The sequence below is a fragment of the Erpetoichthys calabaricus genome, chromosome 5, assembly GCF_900747795.2.
Source record: "Erpetoichthys calabaricus chromosome 5, fErpCal1.3, whole genome shotgun sequence".
NCBI classification, from domain to species: domain Eukaryota; kingdom Metazoa; phylum Chordata; class Cladistia; order Polypteriformes; family Polypteridae; genus Erpetoichthys; species Erpetoichthys calabaricus.
In genome coordinates this window covers 183693593-183707707 of record NC_041398.2, presented here as the reverse complement: position 1 = coordinate 183707707, position 14115 = coordinate 183693593, and the positions used below count along the sequence as shown (strand labels likewise).

At 38.6% G+C, this 14115-nt stretch overlaps 1 protein-coding gene across 2 annotated transcripts in view; it reads left to right on the top strand.

Annotated features, from left to right (window-relative positions):
* Positions 1 to 14115, top strand: part of ptpn13 (protein tyrosine phosphatase non-receptor type 13) — a 352808-nt gene that overhangs the window by 208800 nt on the left and 129893 nt on the right. For both annotated transcript variants that reach the window (XM_028802295.2, XM_028802293.2), the window contains exons 10-13: positions 437 to 656; positions 1592 to 1666; positions 9014 to 9188; positions 12191 to 12341. In XM_028802295.2, the coding sequence (XP_028658128.1) occupies positions 437 to 656; positions 1592 to 1666; positions 9014 to 9188; positions 12191 to 12341 (621 nt within the window). The remainder of the gene's footprint in view (positions 1 to 436; positions 657 to 1591; positions 1667 to 9013; positions 9189 to 12190; positions 12342 to 14115) is intronic.

Genomic DNA, 14115 nt, shown 5'->3' with positions numbered 1-14115 from the left:
GCTGGATAAAAGAAATATTGCAAATCACTGTTTCAGGAGTGCACTTGATGCTTTTTGTAGATATTTCAGAGTGAGACACACTAACTGTGGATTTTCAGTTTAATTGTGCTTTTCCTTTCAGTAATTGGTACATTAGTATATTAAATAAGCTGATTATTTTTTTCTGTTTTGGGAACACAGAAAGACTACAACTTTATAGTCAACTCAGCACAGACCTAAAGTGTTAATTGTCAATAAGATGTTAAACAATTTTGAAATGAATGAATCATCTTCTTTAAATCAGGCATATCTACATAAAACAATTTAATATCTGAGTATATAAGGTTAGAAATGAATAAATGAATTAATTAATAAATAATGAAGTCCACAAACACCACATATCAGTTGCACTGCACTTGCTTTATGAATTTTCACTTTCCTCTCTTAATTTTTAAAGGCAATATGATCTCCCACCTGAGGAAAGTGTGGTTAGTCAAGAGATGATGCTAAAACGTCAAGAGGAAGAAATGCAGAAGATGCAAGCTCAAATTGCACACAGGCAGTCAAGACTAAGCCTGCATCAAGTAGATGGCCCCAGGATTAGCATGCTGGACATCTCGAGAGACCCACTGCGTGAAGTAGTGCTTGAAACAACTCTGACCCAACGTAAACTCAAGGTAAAGATGGCAGCACTGACTACAAAAGTGTGTTCTTTTCATTGAAATACAGATATAACAAATATATTCTTTTTTTTTTGTTCTTGTTTACATTTAAACATTTAAGAAAGAAAACCTGATTTTTTCTTGAAGTAGTCATTCAGTACAGCACAGATGGAGAGTGGGGTGCTTGGCATCTATTCTTTGGCCTTCTGCCTTGAATTTAATTGCATGATTATTTTGATGTATTTGGATTTTACACATTATTCTATTTATCTGTCTGTTGTAAAATTATTTTAAATAGGGATCTATTTAAAAAATAAATAATAATCTGTGTTTCAGTCTGTCTGACCATCTTAGATTATGTGTCCTATATCAGCAACTGTAGCTTGCAACTGCTTTAGACCAATCTTAGATCTCTAGGTGTCCTCCCTTATTAGTCTTTTTGCTTGATCACGTATCTTTTGTAGGTGCCCTGCTCTAGGCAGATTTATAGCTATGCCATACTCTTGCATAACTAATTATATAACTTCTAAAAACCAGTTCACAGGTGATGATTTAGGTGTGTCATATTAAAGGGGGTGGAGTATTTATGTAATCAATTATTTTGTGTTTTATATTTGTAATTAATTTAGATCACTTTGCAGAGATCTGTTTTAACTTTGACATTAGAATAATTTTGTCTATGTCAAAAAAGGCAAATTACCATAATCCACTGTGATTCCATATTATATAACAGTAAAATTTGGAAACCTCTAAGCGGCGAATACTTTTTATAGGCACTGTATGTGTATAAATCCTTAAACACTAAATATCTATCAATAATCATCTTGATGAGTTCTTTTTTTTGTCATTTGTATCCATTTTTGACTTCTACTTTGGTGTTGTCATGAGACAGTCAAATATTTTGATTGTTGATCCATATAACTATTGATCTATTTATTCTTTTTTGTTAGAATTTCTTTGGTCCTGAGTTTGTAAAAATGACCAGTGAGCCTTCTGTTACTTTGGATGTGCCAACTTCAATATTGGTAAGACTCTTTTTAAACTTGCAGTAATTTCCAAGAAGCAGAGCTTATCAAAACGTTTATGTATATGGGTCTGTCATATACAGAATCTTTCCTGTCTTTTAGGTAAAATTGCCCTCCTTTCAAGTACAACACCAGCTCACTTCTTTTTCACTTGCCAATTTTCCTTGATCACAAGCTAATATCCTGCCTACTAACTCATTGGTCTGCTGTTAAGGGGTAGCCTTTAAACTCCACACTTGTATTGTATCAGAAATTCATCGACCACCACAATGGCCTAGTGGAGGGTAATCTCTGAGACTGCTACTGTATATCCTTGAACCTGGCTATTCACCATTTAGCCAGAATTGTAAAATAGCTCCTAAATCACCTGTCCTTTTCAAAAGATAATGTGATCCCCCACTTGTGATGACCATTTTTCTGAATAGTTTACCCTTCTTTGTGGTCTTTTCTTTGCCAATGTATTAATTCAACAATTATTTTGGTATGACCTCCCCAGAGAGTGTTTTTTTTTTTTATTGGAATGACCTCATATCCCTGATAAACTGTTTAAAGAGCACATACATGCTTATTGGTCAATCTAATTATCTCCTCTTATCCCATCTCATTTTCTAAAACCACTTTTCCTAGTGAGCATGCCAAGAAGAACAGACCAGAGTTCCTTGTCCCCATCTATAGATTTCAGCTCCTCCTAGAGAATTCCCAGTCGTTTCTAAGCCAGTCAAGAGATATAATCCCTCCAGTGTGTTCTAGGTCTGACATAGGGTGAGACCCAGAGGAATGTGCCTAGAGCAGCTTGAGAGTGAGCCGTCTGGGTAGGCATCCTTACAGCATTCCCAAAGGGAGCAGTCTTGTGATATTACAACCTGCAAGATGAAGAGTGAGGGTTAGGTGCCATACCAGTTTAGTGGCAGGCATAGGCAAGAAAGGCCAAAATGGTCTATCGCCTGATGTAAATCTGTGTTAAAATGCTTGTTGGAATAGAAATCAGAAAGAAATTAACAGTGATAAATGTAAGATAGTCACACAAGCATACACAAATGGTAATCAATACAACTTTCAATTTTGTGTTCAGGGTTCCCTCCCTTTTGACAGAAAATTAACAGATTTTCATGGGCGTCATTTATGTGCAGTATGTATATAATTTAACAAACTGAAACGAATTTGTAAGTTAATTTAGTGAGGAAGCCACGGTAAGAGATGCACCGTATCCCTGCTGTCCCAATGAGCAACTCTTTGTTGGCTTTTATGGTTGTACTGACCAACAGATAGCTCTCCAGGACCTTTGGCTTACATTCATACTACTGAAGGCATACATGTACCCAGCCTATTTATATCTTCTACTGCACCCTGGCAGTTTCTGCCTACTCAATCTAGTATACTGAGATGCACTCTGACAGCTGTTAAGGGTTCTTCTTCCTTTTTATAAGCCATAACAGATCATTCCACAATATTGCTGTACCTGACCATCCCTGACCAACCTTGTTAGGTTTTACAAGCAATACAACAACTAATAAGTAAAAGAGGAGAAATATTTTTGTACACTCTTATTCTTCTGAGCTTTGCTTAACTTTAACTTGTGTTTTTGAACCCTTTTCTCTAGTCAATTTTTTTTTTGCTTGTCACCATTTGAAGAAAACAAAGGTCGACAACATCATGAAGTTTGCTAGGTTGCTTGGTAAGATTTTATTAGCCCAGCTGATAAAGCTCTAAAACAACCTGAGCTGGACTTAAGCATTCCAGGTTGGTTAGTAAAGGGGGTTTGATGACATTATAGTATATCATCACTAATATATAAAATGTGATATTTAGTGGAATAGTTTTTATATTATTAATTTAATACTTTATTTAAGATGTTATCACTTGCCATGTATACTGTATGTAGGAAGAAAGGAGTCATCATCTCTGGGGGTGGTTGTTCAAAGTGCAAGAATATAAATCCTGGCACAGTTGAGCTGAAAATAGGACACACAAACAACTGTTCAGAATGAATGAGCTATTTTGGATCATCATCTCTTTGGCAGAAATTGTTGATAAAGAAGGATTTTCTTTGTGTGCCTTCTTTGCAGTATATCTATCCCAATTACCAAACCGGTTGTTCATTGCATCTTTTACCTCCTCTTGTTTAGTGTTTTCTTTGTTTAAGCACTGGAAATCAGGAACAGTCTGTTGGGACTGTGAGCTCAGCAACATCCTGTCTGTAGTTGTCTTTGCATTTGTGTTAATTTGAAATGATCCTTATTCTTTTGGCCTTTGTCCTTTGTCTATGCAATGCTGCTACTCCTAAGCATTTTGCAAAGACCTTTGTAATAGAGGTCACTGTGAAAAGCACGATTTATGGGAGGACTGATGAGCAAAGAAGTTTTTTGTCAGACAAGTAGGTGGCCCTATTGAACATTTCAGGAATGAATGCCAACATCTGTAAGGTTATAATGAGGAAGATTTATTTTCACAGTCTAAGACCAGAGTAAACAACAACTTCACTATGCAAGAAGCGATAGGCTATAACCCCAGCTCACCCCCATTTGACCATAGGTTGGATTAAGCTGTTTAGAAAATGACATTTCACTCCTGATCAGTTTTTTTCTGAGTCATCAACTATTAAGAATTTCTCTGTCCCTCAAAACTTTTCCATTGATTTCTAGTTTCAAAAGGCCACCTTTCCCATTGTATTGATTATTGACTGTTTTAAAAATCTGTCCATAGAGACACTATAAAAATAAAGATTTATTGCAAAATTGAGTAATAAGTCAAGTTGTTTAAGACAGATGTTTCTAGATGCCATTGTATTATGGCTAAGTGATATGGAAAAAAATCACAATCATTTCAGTCAATATTGATATACTGTATATCACAATATAAATCAAATCACTATTTATATCAGGCCTAAATGTTCCTTTTTACTCCTGAGGGAGATGTAAAGATATCATAAGGTTAATTTTGGTTTAGACAATATTTATTTTTTCTCTGAAGATGAACATTATACAACTGTATTTCAAATAAAATAAAATAGGTATACCTATATTTCCAATAAACGCCGGGTTTGAAGAGATGTTGCAACAAATAGACGCTGGTCTCCAATAGTAGCCGGTCTCCTTTAAGCGCCGGTCTGTAGTAAACGCCGATCTCCAATGACCCACCGCCTTTTCCATACGCTAATCCTCTTTTTGTACCACCGCCCTCCTGCAGTGAATCATACGGTAAGTACCTTTTCGTGTCAAAAATGTTTTGTCGTCGGATGCTATTAAGGAAGGGAAAAAGTCGAAACGAAATTTCTTTGTGTACATTTTGCCCTTTCGTCTCCACGTCAATCATAACCCCACAGGGAGGGCAGAGGTGGGTGGAAGGGGCGGGAAGAACATGAAAATGCCATCTTCGACACGTTAATCCTCTCCTTTGATCAGGGAAGAAGGGGCTGTATTGTGGCCGGACAGACAGTGCATGATCACGTGAAAAACTCTGCGCCCTCTTCCTCGGTGACCTGTTAACCTTTACCTCTACTGACACTTTTGCCTTCGGAAGGGTCGTGCGGGTGTCTGTTCGTGTCACTGTGTTCTTGTGGGCCCGTGTTTGTAGTGTGAGCAATGGGAAGGAAACGGTCATTTGATTTACCATTCAAACTCCTTGCGGTAACATACGCAAAAGAACATTCAGGCGAAGAAGCTGCACAACATTTTGGGGTGGATCCAAAACGTATCCGAGAATGGCACAAGCAGATGACTGATATTGAGAAAACGGCGGCAGAAAAAGGTGCCAGAAGTAAACGACTGCCTGGTGGAGGAGCTAAGAAAGTGAGCAAAGAATTAGATGAACTGGTGTTAACATGGATTATTGAACAAAGACTGGAAGGTGCGCGTGTCTCCAGGAAAATGGTCTGCACGAAAGCGAAGAGGATTTTTGATATGGAGATTGATGATGCTTCAAAAGGAAAAGAAACGTTCGTAGCCAATGCTGGCTGGCTTGACAAATTTATGAAACGCCATCATTTATCGCTCCGTCGGAAGACATCGCTGGCGCAGAAGGATCCAGAACAAGTTATTGACAAGCTTGTCTCTTTTGTGATGTGGGTTGCCAATCAGCGAACTGCAGATGGAGTTAAGGACGGCGAAATCATTGGAATGGACGAGACATGTGCTTGGTTCGACATGCCTGGTTCTACAACAGTCAAACCAACTGGCAATAGGAGTGTTACAGTAAAAACTTCTGGTCACAAGAAATCTCATTTCATTGTCACATTGGCAGCGAAAGCAGATGGCACAAAATTGAAGCAGTTTATTGTATTTTGGGGCGCAAAGCGAGAAGTGGCAAGACTACAGGATGTCCAAGAAGCTGTGGTAGCGACCTCAACAAACGGATGGATGAATCAGGAATTAACAGTAATGTGGTTGCAGAAAGTTTGCGGTGTTTTCTGTTTCCAGAAGAGACTTCTTGTCTGGGACGCTTACCGCTGTCACATCAGTGAGGAAACGAAACAAGAACTGAAGAAATATAAAATGTCAACGGCAGTTATCCCTGGTGGTTGCACCAAGTACGTCCAACCTGCTGATGTTGTTTGGAACAAGCCCCTCAAAGACAATCTTCGAGAGTTGTATGATAATTGGATGGCAGGGGAAGAAGATAAGGGGTTTACAGCTGGCGAAAATTTGAAAGCGCCGGCACTACGTTTGTTAGTAACGTGGATAATATCAGCTTGGGAAGAAATCACCCCAGAAATAATAATAAAATCCTTCATGAATTGTGGAATCATCAATGCATGCAATGGATCTGAGGACGATCTTATCCACTGCTTTAAGGAGGGCCAGCCATGCCATGCTGGGAGTGCGAAACTGATTACTGCGCGACAACAAGCAATGGGAGTACCTGTATTGCCATCACAAGAAGAGGAAGATGAAGAAGAACTCGCAAATAACAAAGCAATCATTACTGATTCAGACGATGAGTAGATGGTAAGTACTGTACTTTATTGTATCTTATCCAATCTCATGTCATAATGTATACGTATATGCGTGAGTTTGGAGCTTATTGCATTTCCTTACGTTCCGCAGGGGACTTGTCGGGCTGATGAGCGCTTTCGTGCGAAATTCGGACTGGTGCAGGCCAGTGCTGGTGGAGTCATTGGCAAGAAAGTTCAGTAGACGTCTACCGTACCTGTTTTCCATGCTTACGGTAATACCGTACACTGCTTTAATAATACCGTACTGCTGTACTGATAATTTCATTAAATCCTGAAATGTTCATCCGGTGTTGTTGCCTACATTTTGTGGCCGTAAATACGGTACTATACAGTATTTTACTGCCAAATGAACCCCGTTTACCCATCACCATTCCGTCTGTGAGGTGAATAATAGCCGGTCTCCAATAACCGCCAGTCTCTTTTAAACGCCGGGCCATCCGAATAATTTTTTGAATAATTCCGGGGCTACTATTGGAAGATATACGGTATATAATATACTAACTCTTAATTCTTACCAGCCAAAGACTTTAAATGTTACAGGAGAACACAAACAAAATGTGCAACTAAATTCATTGGTCAAATCCATATTAATAAAAGAAGTAATACAAGATAAAAAAGTCTCTGACCAGTTTTACAGGAGAGCACAAAGTAAATTCTTTGGTCAGTTCCAAATAAATAAAGTAGATATAATACCAAACTCCCTTTATTCTGTATCTTTTTGTTTGTATAGATTCAAATTGTTTTAAATGGTTGGGAAACAAACCCACAATTAAATAAAAAAACAACACATTCTGTATATATCCTCAGTACAAATTCAAGCAGCGTTCAAGTATAAACAATTTGACATATTCATTCAATTGTGTTCACCCTATGCTCCAAGGCAAAAAAAGAAAGCCACAAGAAATCACCATTAATGCAGTAAAGTTTGAAAGTCTGCAATGTGCATACTCTAAAGGATGGCACTGCTTCAGACGGTATAAAAGATTAGTGGTATTATATGTCTTTGTGGAAACATGTTTTCAACACAATTTAATGTGCATGCTACTCTGCTTGTTGTCAGACTTTAAATAGCCAAAATATTTCTACACTACCAAATTCCTCAAATCCTTCTTTTCATCAATGTCATCGTCTTTTGAGCCTTGGGCTGAGTCCGTTGGGGTGTTTTCTTTGGTAATGCTGTTTTTTTTTTGTTTTTTTTTTGAGTTTTCATTAAATTCTCTGTTGTCATTTTCTTTTTATCTCTCTCCCACTCCTGATGTACTGTTGTGCATAGCTGCAGTAGCTCAAATATTAGCATGTGTGCTGCTACTCATATGCTCAGTGCTGTGTGCATCAACCTAACCTGAAGTGGCTGGATTAGTTCAGCATGGTGCGATTCTCATTATCAATGGCTTTTCATGTTGTCTGTTAAAAAATTGTTGTAATGAGGTCTATCAATGTTGTATCGACCAAGTCTTACATATCTATTGACGAAAAGTTATTTCTCATCTTTATCATTTTTATCTCCTTGCCTTGCTTTCTATACAGCTCTTTCCAGTATTCCTAAACCATTTTCTTGTTAAATGAAATGGTCACTGCAGTAGCAAAGTGGTAAATGCTGTCTCACTCCTCCAGATTTATATACTGTGCACTGTTGATGTCATTTGAGAGTCTGCACATTCTGTCTCTGTGTCTCCAAATTGTTTTGTGTTCATTAGAGTTGTGTGGTATACCAGTACTTTAACATAGTACCAACAGTGCACCAAGGAGGCTGGAGTAAGACGGGGGTTTTAGAGTCATTCCGTTACTTGCTTCAGAACTGTTTTGGAACCAGTACTGAGGTCCAAAACCTGGTATTGATACCAAAGTCAGTTTAGTTAGTTAGCTGCATGAGAGACAGAAAGTTGAGTCCAGATGGGGTGTTAAATGTTCTAAACATCTTGTGACAAGCATGTTACGCAGTAAGACATAGCAGAGCAGCTACAGAGCTGTTTGTGTGCTGTTGCTGTTAGAGATGACAAATTGCCTGCAACCCCAGTCATAATAGTATAAGTATTTTCCTCATATTCGTTATAACAAAATTTCCGTTATGACAAAATATTCTTCATAAATTCCATTACAACAGGATTCCACCTGTATCTTGGTTACACAGGAAAGATACACCCAGCACATTTACACATTTACACAGAAAAAATATAACACCCAGGCATACATTTTCATCTTTTTCCTAAGTTGAATGAGAAGGTGAATGGATGTTAAATAAAATAATTTTTATTAACAAATAGGCTCAGTATTTTTATAATTTGTTCTGTTGTTGTATTCTAATATAATGTTGTTTTTTTTAATGCCAAATCTCACAAAACATCTGCAGAAATATCAAAAGCACAATGTCAGCAATATCATGCTTTCTTCAACAGGCCAAGAAAGGAAAAGGGGATGATGTTCGTCGAAAAATAAACATCCTTCTGTTAAGTGGACAGAGGCTAGAGCTGACTTGTGATGTAAAGTCTCTGTGCAAAGATGTATTTGACATGGTGGTTGCACATATTGGTTTGGTGGAGCATCATTTGTTTGGTCTGGCTTACTTGAAAGGTATGTTGCTGTGTTTTTATTATTTGCTTTCTTCTTTTAATTACTTGGAAAAGTAACTTTTCAAAAGAAAAAAGCTTAGGACCTTATTGATCTTTGCCTGCATCCAACCATCCATAATAAAACCTGCTTCAGGGTTGTGGAAGCTGGAGCCAGTTCCTGGCACCACTGGACACAAGTCAAGCACCAACCCTGAATGGGATGCTAGTATACCGTAGACAAGTGTTTTTCAACCTTTATGCTGTCACGACCAATGTATTCCCATGTGTCTTTGTGAAGCACCTTGGGGTGGGGGTGGAGGTCTCCCTTGGTGAATTGAGTGGAATCAGCACAGAAAGGTGGTGGTGGGATGGTTGGCTACCCCAGCTACCCCATTAGTAAATTGTCACAATAGCTGTTCTTAATTAGGTCCCGCTATTTAGATCATGGGTGATTATCAGAGCAGCAACCTGACACAACAAACTCATGTACAGTGGAAGATCAAAAGCTATCATTTTTATCCAAAACTTAGTCGGTGCCTCCACCCAGGGCAATGCTGGCTACCCCAGCTTGTGTTTGTCTGATATGCACAGTTGCAAAGTATAACAGAGCAACAAAGCAGAATGAGTGTTTGTGGGTGTTTGTCTGGTATGCAAGTCCATGCTATTGAACATATCTCCACCATATTTTGCACAGATTCCCCATTTGTACAATAGAACACTATAGGCTACGGTTCATACTGAAATTTAGTTTACAGTGTGGATAGGTAAAAACTGAGAGGTTTTTAAAAAGTTGACTCTAACCAGGCTCTGATTGGTTCATGCCTTTTACATGGCCATTCCCATGACCTACTACAATGAAAAATGATAGCAACTTACGACCCATGACCCAAAAGTGAGTCGCGAACAGTTGAGAAACGCTGCTGTAGTCTATGTATTTGTGAATACTTAGTTCAGTTTATTTTTATAATGCTGGAACTGACAGGGACATCATTCATGTTGGAGCTACCGTATAAGGTGCTGAAAAGAGGAAAAAAGCATGATGTGCATGTTGAAACATCTATATAGTTATAGCTCTGTAGTAGATCATTACCTGTTATTTACATGGGTCTAAAACTACTTTGTCAAGTCATGTTCACTTACTTGGGCCTGCCCTCTACACCTGGGTCTTCTAATCCACCAATACCCAAACTTGGTATATGCAGTGATTGCTGAACTTTTCTGATTGTGGGGAAGTGTGATCCCCTTTTAAGAAAGGTGGAAAGCATAAACACTAATAAACATTATAATTGTTTATTTTATGTTAAAATAAAATGCATACTGGTACATGGATTTAGATGTTTGTACTGTTGTAAATATGCCTCTAACTGTAATGTTTTTCTGTGAACATGAAAGTGGATAAAGGAGAATGAAAGAGCAGTTAACCTCTCATGAAAATAGTAACTCCATAAATAACAAAGGACGTCTGTCTCCTTGACACTCCATGACACAAGGTGTATCAAAGAGGCAGCTGAACCCATTTGCGAGTAGGCTAATTGGTATGCTACTTGTGCAATAATTTAATTGACAAAGTAAAGAGTAATAATTAGGCCATAGAAAACAACTGGGGAGCACTGGATGAGGGTGAGTCAGGCATGATGTGTCAGGAAGACACTGAGCACAGAACAGTAAGCGTAATGAGAGTGCTCAGGAGAGCAGCAGGGATCACAGTGTAAGATCTTGAAAGTGAAGCCGACAGTAAGGAGTGAAGCATTTGGAAAAGCAATAGTGAGTGCAAGGGAATGCTCAGTAGTGCTAGTTGGGAGAGTCATGATTAAAGGATGACTGTGGACATTACATGTAGGGGTGCCAATGTAGTGCCTAGGGCTGCTAGACAGGGAGAAGACATCCTCATTTGAGTGGAGATTGAGAGTCAGCATTGGTGAGAGGTCCAAAGGGGTGGAGATTTACTGTATCCTTAAGGTGTGAGAATCATCGAGGGTTCTGAGGTTATTGATGGATGATTATATGAATGTCTCCGTGTGGAACACTGTTACTGATCATATATATATTGGAATTACGAATGTGCTTCCTCGGATACCTCTTTTTAGGTACAAATGCGTGCCTGTTTTCAGTTCTGCTTGTGCGATTTTTTTTTTTATCTGTGAATATGTATTCATTTAATTATTGTTAAGATTTTAAATTGCTTTGTCAACTTGTTTATGCACATTTTGCATCTAATAAATATGCACTTTTGCACTTCTTGTACTTGTTTATACAAAGATCCTGTGGTTGTCTCCTCGCTTGCCGTAGTCCATCCTCAGTTCATAAACTACAAGATGCCCAACCAGAAGTGGTGCCATTGCTGTTGATATTGGGCACCACAGCAAGATTACAGTTTTCCTTTTTTGTTCTATAAATAGAATAGACACTTCATTTGTCTTTTTGCTTATGTTGGCCTGTTGATGTTGTTTAAAAATGCAGAACCTAATATAGGATTCCATTAACTGCCACCTGAACCAGTTTCATTCAAGCCATAGAGCCTACATGTATGATTTGGTCAGTAATATTGTCTCTTTTTCCAAAAAAAAATCCATCCCTGTAGGCTGCAGGGGGCTTGCCTGTGCTGACAATAAACATAAAGCAATAAGTTAATTGCTGGAATTCATTCAGACCATCTCTCTGTAAAGTGCATGTAACAATGAAAGATGTGTCGTAGCTGCATAGCACTGCTCAAATCAACTTGCAAAGTCTGCAGTAAACAAAATAGCAGTACACCAGTGAGAAATTTTCATTTTAACACACACACACACACACACACACACGCATGCACGCACACACATATGCAGACAATATGACTGGAGTGGATGAACAAGCATGGAAGACTAATGTAATGTACTTAGTGCTGTGTTAACGTTTCACAATGCAAGAGGCTAAAAACCAAAAAGAAGCACTGGGAAAAACATGCTGAGGTACATCCTGTTTGTCCATTTTCTCTTTGTCTCTCTTGTTTATGACTCCTAATCTCTCTCATGTGTCTCCTTCCAGAAAATGAGTACTTTTTTGTTGATCCTGATGCAAAACTCTCTAAAGTGTCACCAGAGGGGTGGAAAGACGACCCTAAGAAGAAGAAAATGGCAGTGAACTTCAACCTTTTTTTCCGAATTAAATTTTTTGCTGATGATGTCAGCTTGATACAGTAAGCTTTTTGCTTTTTTTTTTTTTTAAATATATATAACATTCTTGTCTAAGGTGTTTCCATTTCTGTTCTCCATTTCAGTCACTGAGCATAAGATAGAAGGGTCAGTTCTTCCAAGGTCATGTCTATATACATTCATACTGCACCTCTAACTAGTAAATGGTAGTTTAATGTAATCAGTCAACGTATTATGTGCAGAAACTAGAGTATGTCCAGTTCAGTCAAAACAAACACACTTAACATGGTCTCTTCTTTATGTGAACAAACTCCAAGGGGAAAAAAAACTTTGTGTAGGAAGAGACAAAAAAATAGATGTCCTTATGTGACAGTGCGCGAATGACTTTAGCTTCAGGTGGAAGCTCCTGTTGTACTTTACTCAACTGTTTTTACGGTTCTGCCTTTGTCCAGAAATGGTTCCATAAGCTTTATGACCTTAGTCTCTGTTTTTCTCCGACTGGAATCTTTTCTTGAATAAGGAGTGGCATTGCACATGTAGTTTGTCAGCATGCCTGTGTTGATCAAACACAGGAAGCTCTGCAGTCTACTTGTGACTTGACGCTGTAGGATGATAAGTAAATAAATCTGGGTAAACAGGTAAATAACATTCAATGTAGCTTTTATATACAGTAAGTAACATATAAATGTATTTTAATGTAAAAACCATCACAAAACATAATCACATACAGAACTTTGCATGATACCTTGGTGAGCTCGGTATGCCCTGCTATTTTGTTGAAGGACATGCATGTGGAGCAGATTCACTGGCATGATGACCCCTGACCTCTTGCTGCATCCAAATGGTGCCATCTTTCACCTTTACGCCTGGTGCAGCTGCATTGTTCTTATATGTGAGTGGATGTTTCTTGTGGGGAGGGCTTCTGTTCTCTTTCTCCAATGTAAAAGCCTCATCCTCATCTGAGTTCAAAACAGCAGTGTCAGATAGGGTGGCGCGTGAAAGTGACAGAGAATAAAACTGAATAAAAAAACAAAAATGCTAACCTTTACAAGTACCATAAATTTACACCAGCTGTTACAGACTCAAATCAAATGTATGTTTTCATTGTATAATAATAACAATAAGAGCAGCTCACAACTCAAAGCAGTAATTCTGAGAAGCGGCCAGAATCGAACCCGTGACTTCTTGATTATGAGTCAGCAGTTCTGACCGCTGCATCACCCAAGCGGTCGTATCAGTGTTGTACCCTAACCCAATTTCATTTTCTTCAGTTATATTCTTGAATAAAGGGCCCCTTGTTTTGTTATACATGTACCTTTTGTGAGAGTGTTTATTTGATATTTGGACTTCAGTCTTCACACATTATACACTTCATGTCAAAATTTTGTCGTTAGTACTATAACATGAAAAAAATTTGTTTTAGGTATGTGTTCAACATTTCTTGCATTTCTCACATATCTTGTCATCCTACATTTGCGTAGATCGTTGTAGACACGGAACACACATGGAATGCATGTGTTCCAAATAACGATATATTATTTACCCTATACAACACCAGGCACCTCACACCCAGATAAACCCGACTTAGGCTGGGAGAACTTTTTACCCTTTCTGTGGCGGTGGGGGGGGTGGGATAGCAGACTGCTTGCTGCTTGTGCTGATTGACACATTTACAAAACATCCATCTATCCATTATCCACTGCTTATCCAAGGTCGGGTCGCGGGGGCAGCAGCCTAAGCAGGGAAGCCCAGACCTCCCTCTCCCTGGCCACCTCCTCCAGCTCCTCTGGGAGGACCCCGAGGCGTTCCCAGGCCAGC